The sequence below is a fragment of the Carettochelys insculpta genome, chromosome 4 (assembly GCF_033958435.1).
Source record: "Carettochelys insculpta isolate YL-2023 chromosome 4, ASM3395843v1, whole genome shotgun sequence".
NCBI classification, from domain to species: domain Eukaryota; kingdom Metazoa; phylum Chordata; order Testudines; family Carettochelyidae; genus Carettochelys; species Carettochelys insculpta.
The window spans coordinates 26,490,798-26,511,029 of record NC_134140.1 but is presented as its reverse complement, the minus strand read 5'-3'; the positions used below and the strand labels follow the sequence as shown (position 1 = coordinate 26,511,029).

The 20,232-nt window shown below is 40.3% G+C and overlaps 2 protein-coding genes across 5 annotated transcripts in view; both read right to left on the bottom strand.

Moving 5' to 3' along the window:
* The window catches only part of LOC142012246 (proton channel OTOP1-like), a 28,040-nt gene extending 19,094 nt beyond the window's left edge, over nt 1-8,946 (bottom strand). The window contains exons 1-2 of the mRNA XM_074992094.1: nt 8,544-8,946; nt 1,413-1,549 (exon numbers count right to left, since the gene is read on the bottom strand). Coding sequence (XP_074848195.1) covers nt 1,413-1,549; nt 8,544-8,946 — 540 coding nt within the window. The remainder of the gene's footprint in view (nt 1-1,412; nt 1,550-8,543) is intronic.
* Nucleotides 1-20,232, bottom strand: part of TMEM128 (transmembrane protein 128) — a 55,493-nt gene that overhangs the window by 18,033 nt on the left and 17,228 nt on the right. The window contains exons 5-6 of one of the 4 annotated variants that reach the window (XR_012645333.1): nt 1,413-1,549; nt 683-697 (exon numbers count right to left, since the gene is read on the bottom strand). The exons of 1 other annotated variant lie outside the window; for it this stretch is intronic. The gene's annotated coding sequence lies outside the window, so the exon portion shown is untranslated. Of the gene's footprint in view, nt 1-682; nt 698-1,412; nt 1,550-11,050; nt 15,240-20,232 lie in introns of those variants that run through there. 2 more of the 4 variants (XM_074992494.1, XR_012645331.1) reach the window with 2 other exon arrangements.

Here is a 20,232-nt window from a genome sequence, read left to right as displayed (position 1 = left end):
TTTGCCAAATTTAAAATGGGACCAAACCAAAACACTGGATTGAAAAGTTTCCAAACTTTATGAAAGTTTTGAATCAAATCCCAATTTTTTGACACAGTTCTTACACTTACATTGTATTGCCTTGTTATCTCCACACTGTCTAGTGGTATATTAAGTAACCTGACTATCATGAGCTCTCTGGAGAGGGAGGGGGGTGTAATTATTTTCCTTTTCTTGGTACAGCTCTGCTTTACACTGGGAGAAGCTCAAGTTTAAATTCTGATTCAGAGCAGATTGTACAAAGAAATGGAAGTTGGTGGGGCTTCCCATAATCTGTGCCTGGCCCTCATGCTTGTACATAAACTGGTTCACCATCTGGGATGGAGATATTGTAAGAGGATCTTGATTCAGGCATTCAGTATTATGGAGGCTATTGTGACATCTCATCAGTCTCTCCATACTTTTGTGCTAATAACAAGGGGGTAGTCTGTGAATATAAAATAATAGAAAAGGGAACACTTCTTCATGCAACATATAATCATGTTACCTTGTGGTAATGAATTCCAAACTTGGAGACAAAGGTCTGGACTTAAAATATGGCCAGATTACACACTCCTCTTCGGCTATGTTTGCTGCTATGCACACAGTGATGTTCGTGATCAAACAACATGCTTCAGGGTGAAAACCCATTGTTTACTTGTTTCAGGAAGGAATTTCCCTGATGAACAAACATTGCACAAATACTTTTTTTAGGAGGAGGCTGCCTTCCCTAAAGCATCAAATATTCCTCAGTGCCTGCCACAGGATACCAGACAACATGAATCAGTGGACTAAACAAGTATGCCTAGTTCCTGTTAGGAAGCAACAGAGTGTATTTGTCTCTTTTCATATAAAGAAAGAATTATGACAGCTATATTCCTAACGAACCACAAAAAGGTATGTCATTCCAAACTTAGAACCAAATTTTTAGACTTTTAATCCATGTGGTTTACACATACATTCTGTGTGGGGGCACTATTGCATTTTCAGATATGAACAGGTGTTTTTTGATGCAAACAGGTGTTTTTGGATACAAAGGCTATGGCAACACTATAGTTTCTATTTCAGGATACAAATGTATCCCGAAATAGCAACTCTGCACTAAACACAGTGCTCAAAATAGCAGTTATGCAAATTGCATAAGTTATTTCAAGTTACAACTACAGCATAGCCGTAGCCAAATTGGGTAACCTCTTCCTCACACTGCCTGATCTGCATGTTCATATCCCAGTTTGCACTCAAAAAGGGGTCTGCACACACACAAAATTAGTCTTTAATAAGTTATCCCTTAAGAACTTAAAAACTAATTTAGCGCAAAGAGAGTAAGAGGAACATAAAGATATGCTTGGTGAGAAACACAGATATAATAACTAGCTAAAACTGATTGCTTTTACCTGTAAAAGTGTATGCACTGCATGTGTTACAGGAAAAATGCCTTCAGTTGCTGATAAACAGTTTGAAAATCCAATAAAGTATCCAATTTTAAAAGAATCCAGAATTAAAGTTATCACTGCAAATAATGTAATTCCACCTAAGACAAAAAAAATTAGAAAATGTTAATATGCAGTTAACCTTTCTTCAGAGAATCTGTACTAATAAATGAAAATTCCTGTTTTGAAAAGGCTATATCTACGCATCTGTAAATTAAGTAAATGGTCATAAGATCAGTTTACTCTGTGCAGGAAAGCTCACAAAAGTTCTTTCACAATACATAACTTAAGTATAACCACAATACATGAATAGCACATGCAGTTTGTAAGGACCAGCATTATAATTCCCAAGGAAATGAGGGCATTCAGCATCTTATAGGAGGAGCTCAGCACCTCGCTTGATCAGAGCCTCCAGTAACTGTAGCAGAGAGCCTGTTCTACAGTGAAATGAATTAATGCACTATATAGCTGCACAGCAAACTATACTGCTCGCAGAGCTGAACAATAATGTTACAGTCTTCTGACCCAAGAGTCCTACACTGGGCAGTAATACTATCACTTGGTATGCCATCTCAATTGTTCAGAAGCTTATACTGAACCACTATAAGCCAGAGACCAAAAACTGCATGCTTTTCTTTTTACAAGTGAACTCAAGAGATTCAGAATTCATTCTGAGATCCATTACTTCAACTTAAATAAATGATTGTCTACATTTTTATATAATTATTAAGGCTTCCTTTTACTGGTGGGTTTTTTTAATAACTCCAAGGTCTTGTACTTCAAAGGTCTAAATAAGAACTCATTTTAGAAAGCTATATGATAAGATACGGCTGTGTTGCTATTGAACCTTACTGTATCAGCATAATTAAGTAACAAGACACAAAGCAAGATAAAATTACTAAGTCGGACTCTGAGACTTTTATTCAATTTTTCTTTCTAAATCCTTACTCAGACAAACTCCCATTGACTTTAACTTAACTTTATCTGACTAAAGACTAGGTAAAAATTGGCTATGTACTTAGATTATTCTGTATTTTATCCTGTTTCTTATGTTCAAAGAGGATCAAAATATAAAGCTGTCAAATTATATCACAACAGGTGACTTTGTTCAGTATTATATTATACTTAAAGGGCCAAATCCTGTATTTTGTTTTCTAAAATTAAAGTTAACAAGTCAACCAAGGAGACTGTTCTTTCTAACTACAATATTTCAAATACCCTACCAAAGATAAGCTATTTATTTGAACGAAACCTTTATAAATATAGTATAATTGTTGCTCTTTGGGTATTATTCATCCTTATAGTGTACTCAGCTGGTTATATTACTAATGAACAAGAAGTTCCAGCATGGGTAAGGTAGTACCTTTTATTGGACCAGAAGTTGTTCCAATAAAGATATTACCTTATCCACGTCGTCTTCCTAATAAGCTAGGACTGACACAATGGCGACAACGTTACATACAAGAAGCTCCAGATGAGGTGCAGAGTCAAAAAAAATACATTCATACTTTGGTACAGACATTTGTATAATAACACTGTTAATTGATTTTCTCTTTATCAATGTACAAAAGCAGGTTTGGGACTGGAATGCAACCTGAAGGATTTCATATTTTAGTTTCATATTTTATAAATACTCTATATAAAGAAATTAAAGACTAAATCTCTAGAGACATCTTACACCAGCAGAGAATTTGACCTCAACCTTTCACTTTTGTAGTTCAAAACTAAGGACTCAGCCTTTAAACATTTATGTGTGAGTAGTTTTACTCAAGTGAGTATTCCCATTGAATTCCATTGAACTAGTTATGTGAATGAAGTTACTCAGATACAGATGTGTTTGCAGGATTAGGCCCTAGATTTAACCACACGTACTTTATAATTTTTCAAATTGTACTCTAAGGGGGAAGAGTTTAGATTGCTTTAGCAGTTAGTTATTTAGGTTTCTTTCTACAATAAATTAATTTTGTTTGAAAGTGAATTAGAATTGTTAATCCCATTAAAATAACTCCCAGGGCTAATTTCTAAAAATACCAAGGAAACTACTACCAAAAATGCAATTTTAAAAATCAATTTCGATATTTTTCCCAATTATTTCAACATGCCTTGGGAATTTATTTCTTTTTTAACTCACAAGAAGCAAGATCCTTCTGCAGTTACAATTGCTATCACATTGGAGAAAAGCATGTGTTTCTTGTTTAATTAATTCTTATACATAGACAGACTCAATATGTGATTAGAAGTGATTAAAAACCCTGATCCTGATCCCAGTGGGGAAACTCCCACTGAATTGAATGGGAGAGGCTGAAACCCTAATGCATAACATAATGCACCATTTTCTCACTTAGTTATATTTATAATCTAAAACGGTGTGAAATGTTGAAGCGAAATTATTGGTGAAAAGAATGCACAGAAGTACTAGGGTATGATTTTGCAAGCTCATTTTTATTACTTATGAGAAGGGTGCAACTAAGTTTAAGTCATTACTAAGGGAAAGAAAGACAGACTTAACACACTAAAGAAAATATAATTGTATCTTAGGTTACTGATCAGACCCCTCCACTACTCACATCTGTTTTTTTTTTTACAAAAATCAGCTGTTGTACAAATCAGCTGTTGTACATATCCTCTCTTCCTGGTAGCTTTGTATTACATGGGATCATGGATTTCCTTTAGTAAGGGTTCTAAATTTCACAAGTTTTAGACTATTATTCTAAATGGTCAGTGGAGAAACATTTTTCCCTCTGCACAGCATAAGCATAATTATGTCATAATGAGAATTTCTGCACACACGATTCCTTGGTTCTCTCCTAATATGCTGTGGATTCTCACTTGCCCCCCGACTGAAGTCAATGAGAGTTATGCCACTGACTTCAAGGAAGTAGGTCTTCTGTCTGGGCTACTTCAAACAACAAGTAGACCAGTTAATGTCCCAAATAGATCAACAATATACACAAAACACACAACATTCAAATTTAAGTCTAAGGGTCATAGGCAAAGTTAACGAGGCTGTAATTTATGTGTAACTTGTACTCTTGGAGAAAAGAGGAAGACAAACTTGCTCATGGGCAATGTTCCCTATAAGCTGTGTACTTGCATGGCCACTCAGGAGAAATACAAATGCTGCCCAGTGATTAGCAGAATGCCCACAGTTAGGTTTGTGTTCCTACTGATGATGCGCATTCACACATGCCTCAGTCACTTAAAATTATTCCACACATGAATAAAAAAAATCTCCACATGGATGGAAAAAAATACAAGGAACATTTCTTAAGAGAGCAATTTGTTTATTTCTCCCTTTTTTAATAAGGCGTCCACTTCTTTTGACTTATCTTTACTGCTTTCTTGTGTAGTGCCCATGGCAAACAGACTACTAACTTGGAAAGTATTAAGAAAGACATAATAACTGAAAATGTTTCATTGACTTTTCATAAATCCATGGTACACCTGCATCATGAATACTGAGTGCAGCTGTGCTCTCCTCATCTCAAAAAAGATATATTGGAATTGGAAAAGGTTCACAAAATGCAACAAAAATGATTAGGAGTAAGGAGTGGCTGCAATATGAGGAGAGATTCATAATACTTGGACTTTTCAGCCTGGAAAAGAGATGACTAAGGGGGAATATGTTCGAGGTCTATAGAATCATGACTGGTGTGGAGAAAGTAAATAAGAAAAGGATATTTATTCCTTCCCATAACACAAGACCTAGGTGTCACCAAATGAAATTAATAAGCAGCAGGTTTAAAACAAACTAAAGATGTGCTCTGGCAGGGAGTTCCACCGGTTGACTATGTGTTGTGTTTCTTTACACACACAGGCAACCTGTGGAACTCCCTGCCAGAGGATTTTGTGAAGGCCAAGGTTTTAACAGTTTAAAAATGAACTAGATAAATTAATGAAGGATAGGTCTATCAATAACTATTAGCCAGATTGGGCAGGAATGTCTCTAACCTCTGTTAGTCAGGACTGGGAATGATGACAGAGGATGGATCACTTGATATACCTGTTCTGTTCATTCCTTCTGGGGCACCTAGCATTGGTCACTGCTAGAAGATATGATACTGGGCTGGATGGACCTTTGGTTTGAACCAGTATAGCCATTCTTATGTTCTTTTTATGGCTCTTTTTAAGCATGAGATTGAGATAGGAAAATGCCACACTGGAATAAATTAGGCAAAAATAGTTAATTTATGCAACTTTCTTAATAATAAAGGAAATGATTGAGGAAGTGATTACTTGGGGCACGCTCTTATAATCCTAATGCAAACAATACAGTCTCTGAAGTCATTAGAAAAGTTTCCTTGATTAAGATTTCAGATGTGCTTTATATACACTACAAACTGGGAAAGAACAATGCTCTAAGGTCCAAACTGCCAAAAGAATTTGCTTAGAAATAACTTAGGTTGGATGAAAATCTATAGTGCCTATTTATTGTATAGTTTCTGAATGTATTTTACATCTTAACTACATAAAAAGTTTAAAAAGTGTGTAAAAGGATGTGTTTGTTCAGTAAATCTCATCCAACATTTATGCTGGTAAAATGCAAGCCATAAGTAGTAAAGTTGTTACAGTTTTTCATCATGGCATTCACTAAAGAAAATACATAAAATATGTCATTTTTTGGGTATAATAATGCTAGACAATTAAATCAAACTAAGTAATTTACATAAAAATTAACATTTTCTAGTCTAGCCAGTTTTCTTCTTGTTTTACCAGTTTAATCCGAGCACATTTTCTTTGTGCAATGAGAACAAAAAGACATATTCTGAAAAAAAACTAACTGAACAAAAAAATGAGAAAACTTGTGAAAATCATGATGAAAATGGTGAGAGTAATGATACCCAAGACGAATTTGGCCCATCCATCCTCTTCAAGTAAAACTATTTATCAAGATTTTGCTAAGAATGATGTAGTATTATAGGAAATAGTAAATAATAATCTGTAACTATTCATGTGATGCCACATATTTAGTACATATGTTTAGCAAAGTGACTATGCAGAAAAATGGATGTATAACTTTGGATGTTACTACTAATTGCAAATACTGGTAATCCTGGCAATAAGAGATTAAAGAAGGCACAATAGTAGGGCTGAAAAAGAATGAAGTTTAAGAGCGACTACTTACTGTTTTGAAGTTTCACATTTTAAAATTCCAATTGTTTTAAGTTTTGGTGACTAGCTAGCTGCTGCACTGAAAAATATCTGTTTGCATCAAAGCCATGAGATTTTGTTTTTAACCATTCTCTGGACCCAGTGGTTTATGAAACCTCTGTATTGCATTTAACTCACCCATGTTTCCAGGTTACTATTTACAACAATACAGGCAGAAAAAAAAAAAAAAAAAGACTGTTGATAAGTCAAGTTTCCCAGCTGGAATTCCAAACACCTTAATGGACCTTCCTTTTTTTCCTGCAACCCTGAAATACAGAATTCTTTTAAGTTCAAATGATTTTGTCACACTGTTCAACACATCATTTAATAAAACCTTGGAAGCTTACATCCCATATGCACATGGATATGCAAATAATTGCTTCAGCAAAAGCCTTGGACAACTTCCCAGAAACTCCTCTTTTTGCCTATTGGTACTATTGCAATGGTATGCATAGTTCACATCCTAAACGGCAAGCTCCTTGGGGAACGGTTTTTGCCTCTTGTCTCACAGAGAGCACCATAAATACTTGCACCATAAGAACATAAGAATGCTATTCTGGACCAGACCAATGGGCAATCTAGCATGGTACCCTCTTTTCCAACAACAGCTGATGCCAGAAGCTTCAGATGGACTGAACAGAAGGTGGCAATAATTGAGGAATTTATCACCAGTTTCTTGCATCTTGGTTAATTGATGGCCTTGATAAAATTATGTATATTTTTTGGACCAAAGCGCAATTTTTGGCCTCCACAATATCCCCTGACAGTGAGTTTCACATACTGACAATGCACTGTGTGAAAAAGTACTTCCTCACATTTGTTTAAAATTGACTACCTATTAATTTAATTGCATGACCTCTGGTCAGCATGATATGAAGGGACAAATAACACTTCCTTATTCACTTTCTCCTAACAGTTCATGATTTCATAGCATTCCAACATAGCTTCTCCTCTTAGGCATGTCTTTTTCTAGCTGAGCTATCTTACTCTTTTTAATATCTCCTCATAAGGAAGGACTTCTGTATCTCAAATAATTTTTGTTGCCCTTCTCTGTATTTCTTCCAGTTCTAATATACTTTTTATGATGGAACAATGAGAGCAGCATGCAGTATTTAAGGTGTGGATAGATTTATAAAGTGGCATTATGATATTTACTGTCTACCCTTTTCCTACAAGTAATAAATAACAATAGCTCCTTTGTACAGATAGGATTTGATGAAATAAATAGCATTTAATGGCCTGAAAAGAGTGCAACTTTCAAATGCCAAATTCCTCTAAACAAATGGACTCATACATACTTAATTGTTTGATCTAACCTATCTATCCTACTTTTCAGTGAGCCTCTGAAGTAGGTGAGGTGGGCTTTTTCCCCAATTTGTGTTCCATTCACTTGCATGATTGGGATCCATAGCCTCTATAGTTACATCTGTTTTCTATATCTAGGTGTAACAATATAATTGATTTAATGAGTTTTTTAATTTGGTTGGTTATTTTTATTATTTTTATATAGAAAATAAGACAATGAACATTATGAAGAAGAAAAGAATAACAAAATAAAAAGGAAGTCCTGCTAGGCTGGTGCCAGGTATATCTCTGGCTCTGATAGGCACATTAGAAATGGGAGGAATTCAGAAGAAACTTCTTTCTGGTTGCATCTCACTAGGAACTAAGTTTGAAGTTAACTTCTCTTTTCAGCAGGAACTTGACTGGCAAGTTGCAGGTTGCATGGAATGAACTGGCTAGAAACTTCTGTTCTGCTGGATCACGGGCACCATCACTACTCTATGGCCAGGAGTGGGGCAAGTACAAGGCTGTGGATTTGGCCCTCACATGTGCTGAGCCGCAGGAGGATGCTGGAGGTGGGGGGCTTTGGCTAGCCTCGCAGGGGAAGCCAAAGCGCGGGCTTGGCTCTGCCAGTACATGGCAGGGGCACCGGCCACTTACACTTTAACCAGCGGGCTCCTGCGTGGGTGTCTTTCTCTTGAATGAGTCTCCTCTGGGTGTAGCTCCTGCAGATGTACCACAGCATCCAGAGCAGCTGGATGAGCATGATGGTGATGAGGTAGGAGAGCAGGTCCTGTTTCCTGACGCCCACCGCGTGCACAGCCCAGGCGAACATGAGCAGCAGCCCGGCTAGGAACAAGTTGATGCCGTACTGGCTGCTCAGGCTCTCGGCGTTCTTCTGCGGGTAGCCGCCTCCCGCCAAGCGGCTGCCTCCAGGCTGCGCCGGGGGCCCTTGCGCCGGCTGCTCCATCTCCCACTCCTCCGGCTGCCCCTGGGCCGGGCATCCCCCGGGGCTGGGCTTCTCCCCCAAGCCGGGGGTGGCGTCCGCTTTCTTCTCCACCATAGCGGCCCGCTAGGCGATCGGGGCTCGCTGGGGCGGAGCGGGGACGACGGGCAAGTCGCGGCGAGCGGAGTCACCTGCGAGCGCGGCCGCCCTGCCCCTGCCTCCCCGGTCCGCTCCCTTCCCCGCCCAAGACTCCTCGCTCGCTCCCGGGGCTGGGTGCGCCGGCGGCAGTGCTGCTCGACCGGCGCAGCGCAGCCGGTTTTTATGCCGCCCGCCTGGCCGGGGCAGGTCCTGCTTGAGCCGCGCCCCGCTGTGGGGGGGAGTGACCCGCGGGCAGATCGCGGGCGTCAGCCCGCCCAGGGCCCCATCCCCGCCTGCGGGCCGCGCCCGACCCGGGGGCCAGAGGACCGAGCGCAGGGCAAGGGTGTGGGGAGGGGGAGCTGCGTGCGGCTCAGCAGGTGTGAGGTAGCCTGGGGTCGCCCCCAGACGGAGTTTAGCAGTGCTAGGAGCGCAGGCAGCGGGAGCAATCCGCAGGGGCAGGGTGGAGAGCTGGGGGTTGCCTCCAAGAGAGCAGTGGGGAGCTTGATCATGGTGGTTGTAAGGGTAACCGCCAACAAGCAGACTCAAGCATGCGACCTCTGGAGCTTAGTGCAAGAACCGCTACGCTGTGAGCTGAAAGGCAGCTGCTCCTCAGCTAAGGCAGAGAGGAGACTCGGTGTTTTTGCCTGTAAGTGAGCTAGGTGCCAGTACAGGGGACAGTGACCCACAGCCATAGATGTGTGGGTTACATAACGGCAAAGGGTGCCAGTGGTGGCTGAGGTGGTTTCCTATGGCGTGGGGGGCAGGGGGGTGGAGAGGTGCGCTGGGCTTTTGGGGCGGGCTGTCAGTGTAGGGCAGGGCGGGGCGATGGTAGGAGTATGGAGTGTGCTGGAGAGAGTGGGAAGTGTTGACTCCAGTGTAGAGGGAATGGGGTGAAGGGGTTCCACGAAGGACTGGCTTTGGCTTGTCAGTTTGGCCCCTGAAGGCAGGTGAGAGCTGATTGTTTCAGTGTGTGAGTGGGTAGTCTGTAAGGGAGGCATAGGGTTGAGGTGGGTGGTTTGTCAGTGCCTAAAGTAGGGGTTCCTTACATGGAGAGGTGTGATGTGTTTTGGGGACAAGGAAAAGGGAAAGAGAATAAAAAGTACAGAGAAACCCATTAGCTAAGTTATCTTTCCCAGGGGATCTTTGTGGATGGGTTCCACAAAGTGACAAAGAGCTAAGTCACATGGTATTAAAAGAGCAAGCTAGAATGTCAGTGTTTCCTAGACAGATTCCTGAAAGGCATATGGAGTCTGGGATCCTGGGGAGGAGGGGGGGATTAATAATAGGTAATTCAACTCCATCTCACTCAGGTGGAAATGTGGTAATTACCATGATCTTGGACTTTCATTCTCTCTCATCTTATTTTTGGCAGGTAGTACTCCAGCTGGTTATAAAATACCTTTCTTTTCAAGCAGCATCTCTATTACTGAAGGGAGTGCAAACTAGTACGCATAGCAAAAAGCTAAGAATCAGGATGTCCAGGCATTGCTATGTGACATCGGCGAGTCACAAATAGCCTGATCCTATGATGTTCTGAACACCTGGGAGTGCTGAGACTCCCTCTATTCCCATTGAAGGAAGGAGAACCAAGGCACACAGCATCCTGCAAAACTGGTCACTGAATCCTCCATATATTAATAACTGAAGTGTTATGATGCTTGTAGAAGACATAAAAATAACTAAATAAATAAAACCACCCTCTATTTGGGCTGAAATTGTCCATTCTTTTCTAAATAATTTCCTTTTAAACACAGAAAGTTGATGCAGGTTTCTTTCCAGTTTGGGTTTCCTGGAAAAGATGGGGAAGGGGGTAGTTTACAAATCAGTGTCACACTTCCATTGCTCCATACCTACGTCCACCACCACTTCCCAGCAGTGTAATTCACTGACGCTCTTTGTAACAGATACATATTTTATTTTTAGCATGAAAGATATAGGGGCACGATTCACATGAGTAAGCCTATAAATGTCTCATTGAATCGCATGCTGCAAAATTCATCAATTCCACCAGCTTAACAGCCGGAGCTAGAACATGGATGTCATATTTCTTAGTTTCATGAAAATTACTGCTTCGTTCTGAAACACTCTTACCTTTTTTTCAAAGGAACAATATTTTATAATCTTTAGTTACCAAAATATATCCCTCACAGAATCAAATACATTGCTGCATTGTTAATTCAACTTTGGAAAAAACTATTTGCAGTAAGCAAAGTCAGGTCAAATTTTAGCCTTGGTGCCTAACATTTTAAATGGCTAGTTGCTGATTTGGGCACCTAAACACAAGACAGATGCTTAATAAGGTTCTAACTTGTCCATGTCCTTGTTTAAAGAAGGGCAAAGACTGTTACAAAATGGCCCAGTTCCCCTTTGGATGGACATTAGTTTGCTGCACGTGGACCAAACCAGTGGGCCCTATTGGTCCATCTGAGTCCACACAGATCTATATCTTTCTAGCTCTGGGTCTTCCCAAAGTGCTTAATTAAAATCCTTTTAATTTTAATCCCAACTCCACTGTCCTGCTGCCTCCACATTCTAGTATCAGTGCCTGAGCTCTCCTGAGTTTCCATATCATTTACACACACTCAGCTCCATCTCGCCTCTAGTCACTCTGGGGTTGAGAACATGACAAAAAGGCAAGGAACACAGGCTTAGTCAAGGTTAACCCTGTTATTTTAAAAGGCCAGAGAGTTACAGATCTTCACAAAATAGAAGTTCTGAGATGCCCCTTCCCTAGTCTGATCTCACCCCTTCTGAAATTTTGCCAGAATTTCAGGCGAGGCAGAGACCCCCCATGCCTTCCCTTTCTCTTGTCAGTTCATTTTCCATGTAGCTGTGGCTGATCCCACTTCACTGAGAAGCCATTCTCCTTAAATATAGTGTTCATGCTCTTTTGCCATTTAGCCACACTAATAAATTCTAGTCTCTTCCCCCAGTCAGCCTTCTGTACCAAGAGTTTATTATTTTATGGGATCGGAACAGTAGTCAAGAGACAAAAGTAATGGCCCTAGATTTCTCCATGATGACATCTCAGTTTTAGTTTTAGTCATTCAATCAAGTGTCAAGTCTTCTCCTAGGCTGGCCATCTATCTGGAATGCAGCCTAAGACTGACCTTACCAAGATCAGACTGGCTTTTCAACACAGAATTCAAAATAGAAGACAGCATATAAAATGTGAAGCACAGTTTGGTTAGAGATATGCCACACTTTCACAGCTCACATCCTTGTATTACTGCAACCCACTTAGCCATATTTTGCCTATGTGATTCTAGCTGGGCAGTTGGTTGAACATGAACAAAAGGGAATCACCAGGGAGGTGAACTGAGAAGGTGGCTGTGCGTTTTGCAACCATTCTGAAACACAAGGAGTGTCTTCTGCCACAAGACTCTATCAAATATAGTGTGTTCACCTAGCATGTGAGGCACTTGGTAGTCTTAATCTGGGATTAGGTTAGGGCTACTGATTCCTACACAGCGCTACAAAGTCCCTGGCTGAGCTGATGAAGTGCACACTTTGCAATGGCATTGGAAACAAGGCTGACAGGGCTTGGTGTTTCCAACGTCTGTGTGAATGGTGTAGCTTTAGAATCAGCTCACAAATTCATGGCCAGAATTATAACCAAGAGGTCATTGCCTTGATGATTTAGCTAGACCAAACATAATCATGTTGTAAATCTCAGAATGCATATGCAGTGACCAGGCAAAGGGCTTAAGAGATGGTATGTTTCTTCTGATAGGTTGATCTCTCCAGAGTTTGGTAGGGTTTTATAATAATCTTCTATCTTCAGTGTTTGTTTAAAGGCTCTCTATGCACTTCCTTAGTTAACTTTGCTCCCACAAAGCCTTTTTAGTTTGACAAAGCTGGTGAAAGTAAACACATTGCTATAGCCTATCATATCCGTTGTCTGACTCAGCCAGTACTCTCTTTGGGGTAGGAATTGTCTTTTTGTTGTGTTTGCACTCCACCTAGCATAACTGAGTTCCAGTCCTGCATTAACTGCTGCCTGTTGACCATTGAAGGGAGATGGCCGGGAGGGTGGCAGCTTCCATTTGTGTCTATATTTGTGGCAAGCTTTTCCTATGTTACTGTGAAACTTGCTGTCAGGTACATCTGGGCAAACATTTTGTAAGATAAAGTGCAGCAAATATGTAAGTGGTCTGTGTGCAGGTGACAGTAGGCAAAGAAACATCCAGATAGTTACACCACCATTTTGCCTTTAAAAACTCACATAGTGCCTTCTTACACAAATGATTTAATAGGATCAGAAGCTTCTCCAACACAGCAGTATATATATTTATCTTGCTATTTATTATTGATGCTGTACAACTATTCAGCATTTTTTTTCCATTTTACATCCTTGGTATTTTCTATTTAAGGTTTTTTGTGACAACTTTCTTCTATATATGCCCCCAAAACTTAAAGGACATCTTTGCTTTTAATGGGCATTCTTGTTAATCCTTCCTAGAACATAAGACCACTTTCTATTATATTGTCTTCTTTCCATGTATGTGTTTGATCCATCTCATCTTATAGTTAGCTCTGATCTGTATTAGAGTTACATCAATGCAAGGAAACATATCAACCTAACTTTGCAATTGTTCATATTACAGTTTTATTCCTGGAATTGAAACTTACCCACTACGCTTAACTCCACCTCCCTGAAAAGCATATAGTCAATGCTGATGTAGATAGGTCAATATACTATCAGCGTAGATGCTGTGTTGCTTACATTGACTGTTGCTGGCTTTCAAAAGCCAACCCCCAGTGCCCCCCACTGGCTGTTCACTCTGTGCAAGTGTTTTTATCAATGACGTGCACTGCTTGGAGCAAGGTGAGGTGATGTAATTATTGCAATGGCTATATGTCAATGTAAGTTAGGGTGAGTAGCGAAATGTAATATAGATATGCCCTTACATTCAATGCCATCTGAGACAGGGACATTCCTCTTATTGTCTGTCGTAGTTCATGCCTATGGTTCCTAGGTGCTACAGTCATACAAATAATAATGTTATATGTTCCTTCTGCATGACTATTAATGCCATCTATGGTTTTTGTAATTTTGCTGCCTCTTCTGTGAATTACCTTTTAACAGAACTTTTGTTTTGCAATAGGATACTCAAATATTCCTGAGAAGGCCCCTGAGGGAGCACATCAAAATCAATTTAGCAAAACTGTGGGTGTATAACTTCTTTTCAGAACCAGCAACAGCTGCCAGTAGGTGTGCAAATGACCATGGCAGTCTGTGTGCAACACTGGAATTGGTAGAATGAGGACTGCAGAACCTGCTGTCCTTGTGCTGGCCCATGTGTGCTGGTATTCTTCAATATACAGTACTAAGCTTGCAGATGATTGCCATGCTGCGTTCATGCGGCTATGCTATTTTGCAACTCGGTGGCTTAAGTAACAGATCCACAAGCTCTTATCTACATCCAAACCTATAACCCCTTTAGTGTCCTCTGGCCCAAGAACCCACATAATTACAGGGGCAGTTCCATGGCTTCCATGACTCTGAAACTGGGCCTTCAGTCACAAGTAATATGTCTTTCCCCAAAGCTTCCTGCAGCTAATCAAGCCAAATAAGACTCATGTGGTGACACATAATCCAAAAGGATCAATTTATTAGTAAAATAGAGATTTTAAAGTCCTTAGGTCAGTAGAGAGAGGCAAAGATAAGAGAGTTCAGTCTGACCATGACCAGGACGGCCTTGGGCCATGCTGCTGTCAAAGCCATCTTGGCTCACTCTCAATCTCTGACCCTTTGTCCTCATTCTGAGCTGAAAGCTGCCAAGTGCCTTCCAACAGGCAGCTCTTAACCCAGCATTTACCCAGGTTGAATTCACCTGCTGGAGATTCTAATGGATAAGTGTCAGTTGTTCAATCCTTAGAGGCTCCTGTTATCTTGGTGGATCCTCCACCCTGATATGGGTCAGTTTCAGCCAGTCCTTTAACAACCCATTAAATCCACCTCAGATAGTTACATGACACAATCTCATAGCTCCTTCACTGCCCCAAGACAGCTTCTCTCTTCTGCACCTATGGGGTAGCATTGCAAAGTACAGAGGAAAACCAACACACATAAGCATGGTGACTGGTTCTGCTGACAGAACAGGGGACTAGACTTGATGATCTCTCAAGGTACCTTCCAATTCTGTGAGATATGTAGGTATCATAGAAGTATTACAGAAATGTCCCACGTCAGAGCTTGCCAGGTGGATCACTGCATCATTGCTTGCCGAAGGGCCAGTATTTGAGGAATTCAAAAGCAATATTTACATCTGAAATGAATACAAATCAAAGATTTGCTACATCCCTGATCAAACAATATAGCTACATCTACATTTGGGACAAACTTCAAAATGGCCATGCTAATGGCCAAATTGGAGAATACTAATAAGGTGTTGAAATGAATATTCAGTGCCTCATTAGCATGCTATCAGCTGGTAGGAATAAGGGAAATTTGACGTTTGTAGGGTCCTTTTGTAAAGGATGCCTGTGTAGATGAGCTGCACATGAGCAAAACGTGGCACTTTCGAAGTGCCATGGCTGGCAGCATGCCAACGAGGTACTGAATATTCATTTCAGTTCCTCACTAGTATTCTCCAATTTGGCCATTAGCATGGCCATTTTGAAGTTTGTCCCAAGTGTAGACATGACCCATGTGTGTGAAAAATACAGGCAGTCATTACTCAAGAAATACAATTAGACATGTTCCTTCTTGGTTCTGACATTGAGGTGGTAATCCAAAACTGAGCAGTTGGCAGTAGGCTGTGTATTACACTCGCAAAAGGGGAACATTTCCGAGATTCATATATCTGAAATACTTGTCATTTAAGTTACTGATGAATGCTTAAAAATAAAATCCTAAAATCACTCTCTTCCTTGTCACTTACACTGCTGCTTTCTGTGATCAATTTCTTCTGTTTCTTTTGACACATAACATATAGAGTTAGATGGGGGAGTAGTCCTGTTACTAATTTGGATAGCTGGAGAAAGCAAAAACTAGCAATCAATGCTTTCTTTAGAATTTTGCCCTCAAAAGGTTAAAACATCTATTGTTTATTTTCTTCCCTTTCCCCTGAGTCTTACAGTATTTGGTAACTTTATGGTCATTATTACCATTTACAGCTGTGCAAGGTAAATACCATATCATCAATTCATATATAAAATTTAGAGCATGGGTCAAGTGCTTGCAAGAATGAGGAAAATTTATTTCAGTGTAAAACATTTTACAAGCTGTTTAAGTGAATTGTGGGTTGAGTAGGGCATATCTTTCTTCTGTCACACCACATATTGGCCATAGCTGGAGGCAAAATACCAAGCTAGACGGGTCTGTGGTCTAATTGGGTGTGGTGATTTTTCACCTCTTTTTCTGTATGTGGTTTATGCGTCTTTTAAATTATTTTAAATGCTTTATTTAACATCCAGCTTAACTGTCAAGGCTAGGGCATTCTTTGAGCAGCCATAATGACTCATATTGCCTCAACAAATTAAAATGATAGATCCAGAGGCAGTTAAAGCTGGAAAGAAGTGGAAAAACAGAACACCCGTCTCATTTTCATGACCATCAGCACTACTATCCAATGATCTAAATAACCTGAGGGTATGCAGTTGCTACATGACTGCTCCTTAAAAGAGGCAGTAGACAATGAGTGTCCTAGAGTGACTAATTAAAATACTGATGGCAGACAAAAATTCTTGATCATTTATACCTCCTGTAAGCATCAAATAGGTTATACTATTTGTAACTTCAAAATAGATTATATATACACACACCTTAAATTTTTAGCTTTGTAAAGAACCTGAATACCTTTATGATGGGCCTACTATAACAACTAAACCAGAATGTAAAAGAAAATAAATGTGTGAAGAACATCTGTGGTCAATAGCATGAAATGTAATCACAGTATAAAGGGATAGGGAGTTAATGAAATGTAATAAAGGTAAACATGAAGAGTAAGAGCAAACATCAGACTGTTAATTATAATGAAGTAGCTGATTAAGACAGGATTTTCTTAGCCTAGCACAGCAGAAAGTAACATTCATATTAACAAACATTCAAGCTCAGATTAACGGCCAAAGGCACTTGGTTATGGACACTGCTAGAAGACAAGATACTGGGCTAGACAGACCTTTGGTCTGACCCAGTATGGCAGTTCTTATGTACAGGTTAAAACTCTATTGCCCGTCACTCTCGTCCAGCAGGAAAATGGATGTTGCTGGACAGCAGAGCACCTGTACTGGAGAACTCCAGCTGTGCAGGGCAGAGCAGAGCCCTGCTGGTGGCAGCCAGCCAGGTGACAGAGCCCCACTACCAGAAGCTTAGCAGGACTTGGGAGCTACATTGTGGAAAGCCCATCCCCAGCTGGGAGCCTGGCAGCAGCCCCACAGCCACAGGGACAGTGGCTAGGCCATATAACTATAAAATAAATCAGGTGCAATACTTCAGCCTGTTTGCCAATTGTAAGCTCTGTCTGAACACCGAGCCCCACTGCACACAGCTGAAACATGTATGTTAGCTTTGTGGAGCCCACTGTGTTGTGATGCTCCAGATCACATCCCTGAACCAGCCCCACAATCCTCAGGTTGAGAAACTCCGATCTGAATTAGTTGAGTCTTCTGTATACTCCTGGTTGAGGGCCACTGGTCAAAGGGGCACACAGAAGGTTATTGTTACCATAGAACAGCAGTTTACAATCTATGGTTAATGGAGCACTGGGGTTTGTAGAATAGGTTTCTAAAGGAATCCACAACCCAATGTGAAATTTTTAGGGGTTTGCAAATGAAAAAATAACACCCCCCCAGTTTAAAACAATTGATTTTAATCCTGTAGTTGTACTTTAGTTATTACCTAAAAAGATTCACTCTCATTTAATGGTATAACCATTAAAACTTGCTGATTTGCAACCTAATATTGGCTTTATGCCAAATTTGGTAGTTTGGGCACCCAAAAGGAAGTATTATACTCACTAATTTTAGGCTAACATTTATTCCAATTTCTTTGTCATCATGCCAAGAAAAAGGTGAATGACATTTCTTGTTTACTAAATAACCTTTAACTCAGGATCTGTGTGACAAGATGTCTTTGGATGGAAACTAGAATTCAATAAATATAAAGATTTTAAATTATTTGTATTAGTTAAATAAAAGTACCTTAAAATATGCTGAAAAAGGAAAAAAAAAAAATCAGTATTTTTCACTTAAAACTGATTTAATGAAACATTTCATAAATAAAACTATTAACTGTAGGGATTACACTATGATGAAACAAACAACCACTGATCAGCTGACACCTAATCCTGTAGGATCCTAAATTCACACAGTGCCTAAAATTTTGCTATAAAAGTTTTTGCCTCTGCGCAATTTGGAGATAAGGAAATAGGAAGGAAGATCAGTGCCGATGCTATTGAACTAGAAAATGTAGAGAAGTTCACATATCTGGGGAGCAACATAATATATGATCTAGACTGTAAGAAGAAAATAGTGACTAGAATAGTGAAAGCAAGAGCGCGTTTGAAGGCGATGGATAAGATCTGGAAAAACAAAGCAATTAGCTTAAGAATGAAGCTGGGCGTCTTGAAAACGTGTGTATTCAGCAGCGTGTTGTATGGATGTGAGACATGGGTTATCACAAAAGATTCAAAAAGAAGAATATTGGCATTCGAAAGGAGTTGTTATAGAAAGATCTGAGAATAGGATGGATGCAGAAGGTCACCAATGAGGAATTATATAGGAAGGAACAGCTGAAAGAGACCTGCTGCAAAAGGCTATAAAACGGAAGCCACAACTGTTTGGACATATTTGCAGAATGAACAACGAATGAAAAATTAAGACCTTAATATTTGGCATAATGGATGGTTCAAACAGGAGAGGCAGACCCCACAGAGAATGGACAGATGATGTAGTAGATTGGCTTAGTTTCTGTAGACTAGCTCCACACCACTCTCCACTGGACAGGGAAAGATGGAAGGAAATAGTGAGAGAGGCATCAGACACCAACGGGTGCTGAGCCCACAGTTATTGATGATGATGCATCTAATGCCTTACAAGAGGCATTCAGACATCTAGCTCATGCCCATCTCCTAAGCTCAAACCCCCAGGTGGTAGAGGCAGATGAGGGGAACACATTTCTCATCTTCAGGACCCCTTTCAAAACCCAAGATGACAGTAATAGCCCCTCCCTTATAATTTAATCCACCAGTTACAGCACTCAACTGGTATGCAGGAACCCCCCATTCAATTCCTTTCTCTGCCTGATGCAAAGAAGGGAGGACCCCGCCTCCATTCAAATCCTGCCTCTCAGAGCACCCTAATCATTGGACTAAGGGATATTCTAATAAGGGGTCTGTCTCAGTCTCTCATGTTGAAGGCATTCCAATTTGAAGAAACTCTAGTGCAGGGGTCAGCAACCAAAACATCAAGAAGAGACATTTTTTAATTCAGTAAAAAACAAACAAACAAAGCTTAATTCAAGAGCCGCAAAACACACGAATATGAGATGGTCCTTAATAAATAACAAACCATACTTTTTGAGATCACTATTTTGAGAACAGCTCATGCATTTTGTATTGCAATACAAGTTTACTGCAGGACATTCACCATTTATTGAAAATAATCAGGAGGATTTTTTTTAAACCTTGCAATAATAGCATCAGGAGCTACAAAGAAGTCCTTAAAGAGCCACATGTAGCTTGGGAGCTGCAGGTTGCAGACCTTTGAATTAGTGAGTCACTGAGTTAAAGAGAGTGATTGACACTGTAGCCTGCTGGTTAGGGCACTGACTTGGGAAATACAGGATCTACCTCTGCTATTCCAATGACGTGTTAATTAGTTTACACACAGAACTGCAACAGAGACCTACATCAGAACACCTCATGGGCCAGGGCCCTGTCAGGCACATTGGTGAGAGGTAAGGATTAAACAGGCATCAATTTCTGCAGACCAGGCTGGGTGGGATTGAACCCCCAATATCTCAGATCCCAGTTTTCTTACTCTGGGCTAAAAGTTAAGGAATACTCACCACTGCCACTTGCAAAAAACAAAACCACCACCAAACTATGCATCTAGTTCTAGAAGGTTCTCAGCAGCAGACCCCAAGCAGAGGGAGGTGCCTACTACTAGCCTGAGAATGAGGCAGAGAACAAATCCTTATCTCCATCTCCCAATGGCTGGTTTCAGCTGTTTCTGACATAGCATGCTGGATTTTATAAAGCCCATTCTTAGGTATCTATATACCCTCATGCATCATATAAGGCAGGGGTGAGCAAACTG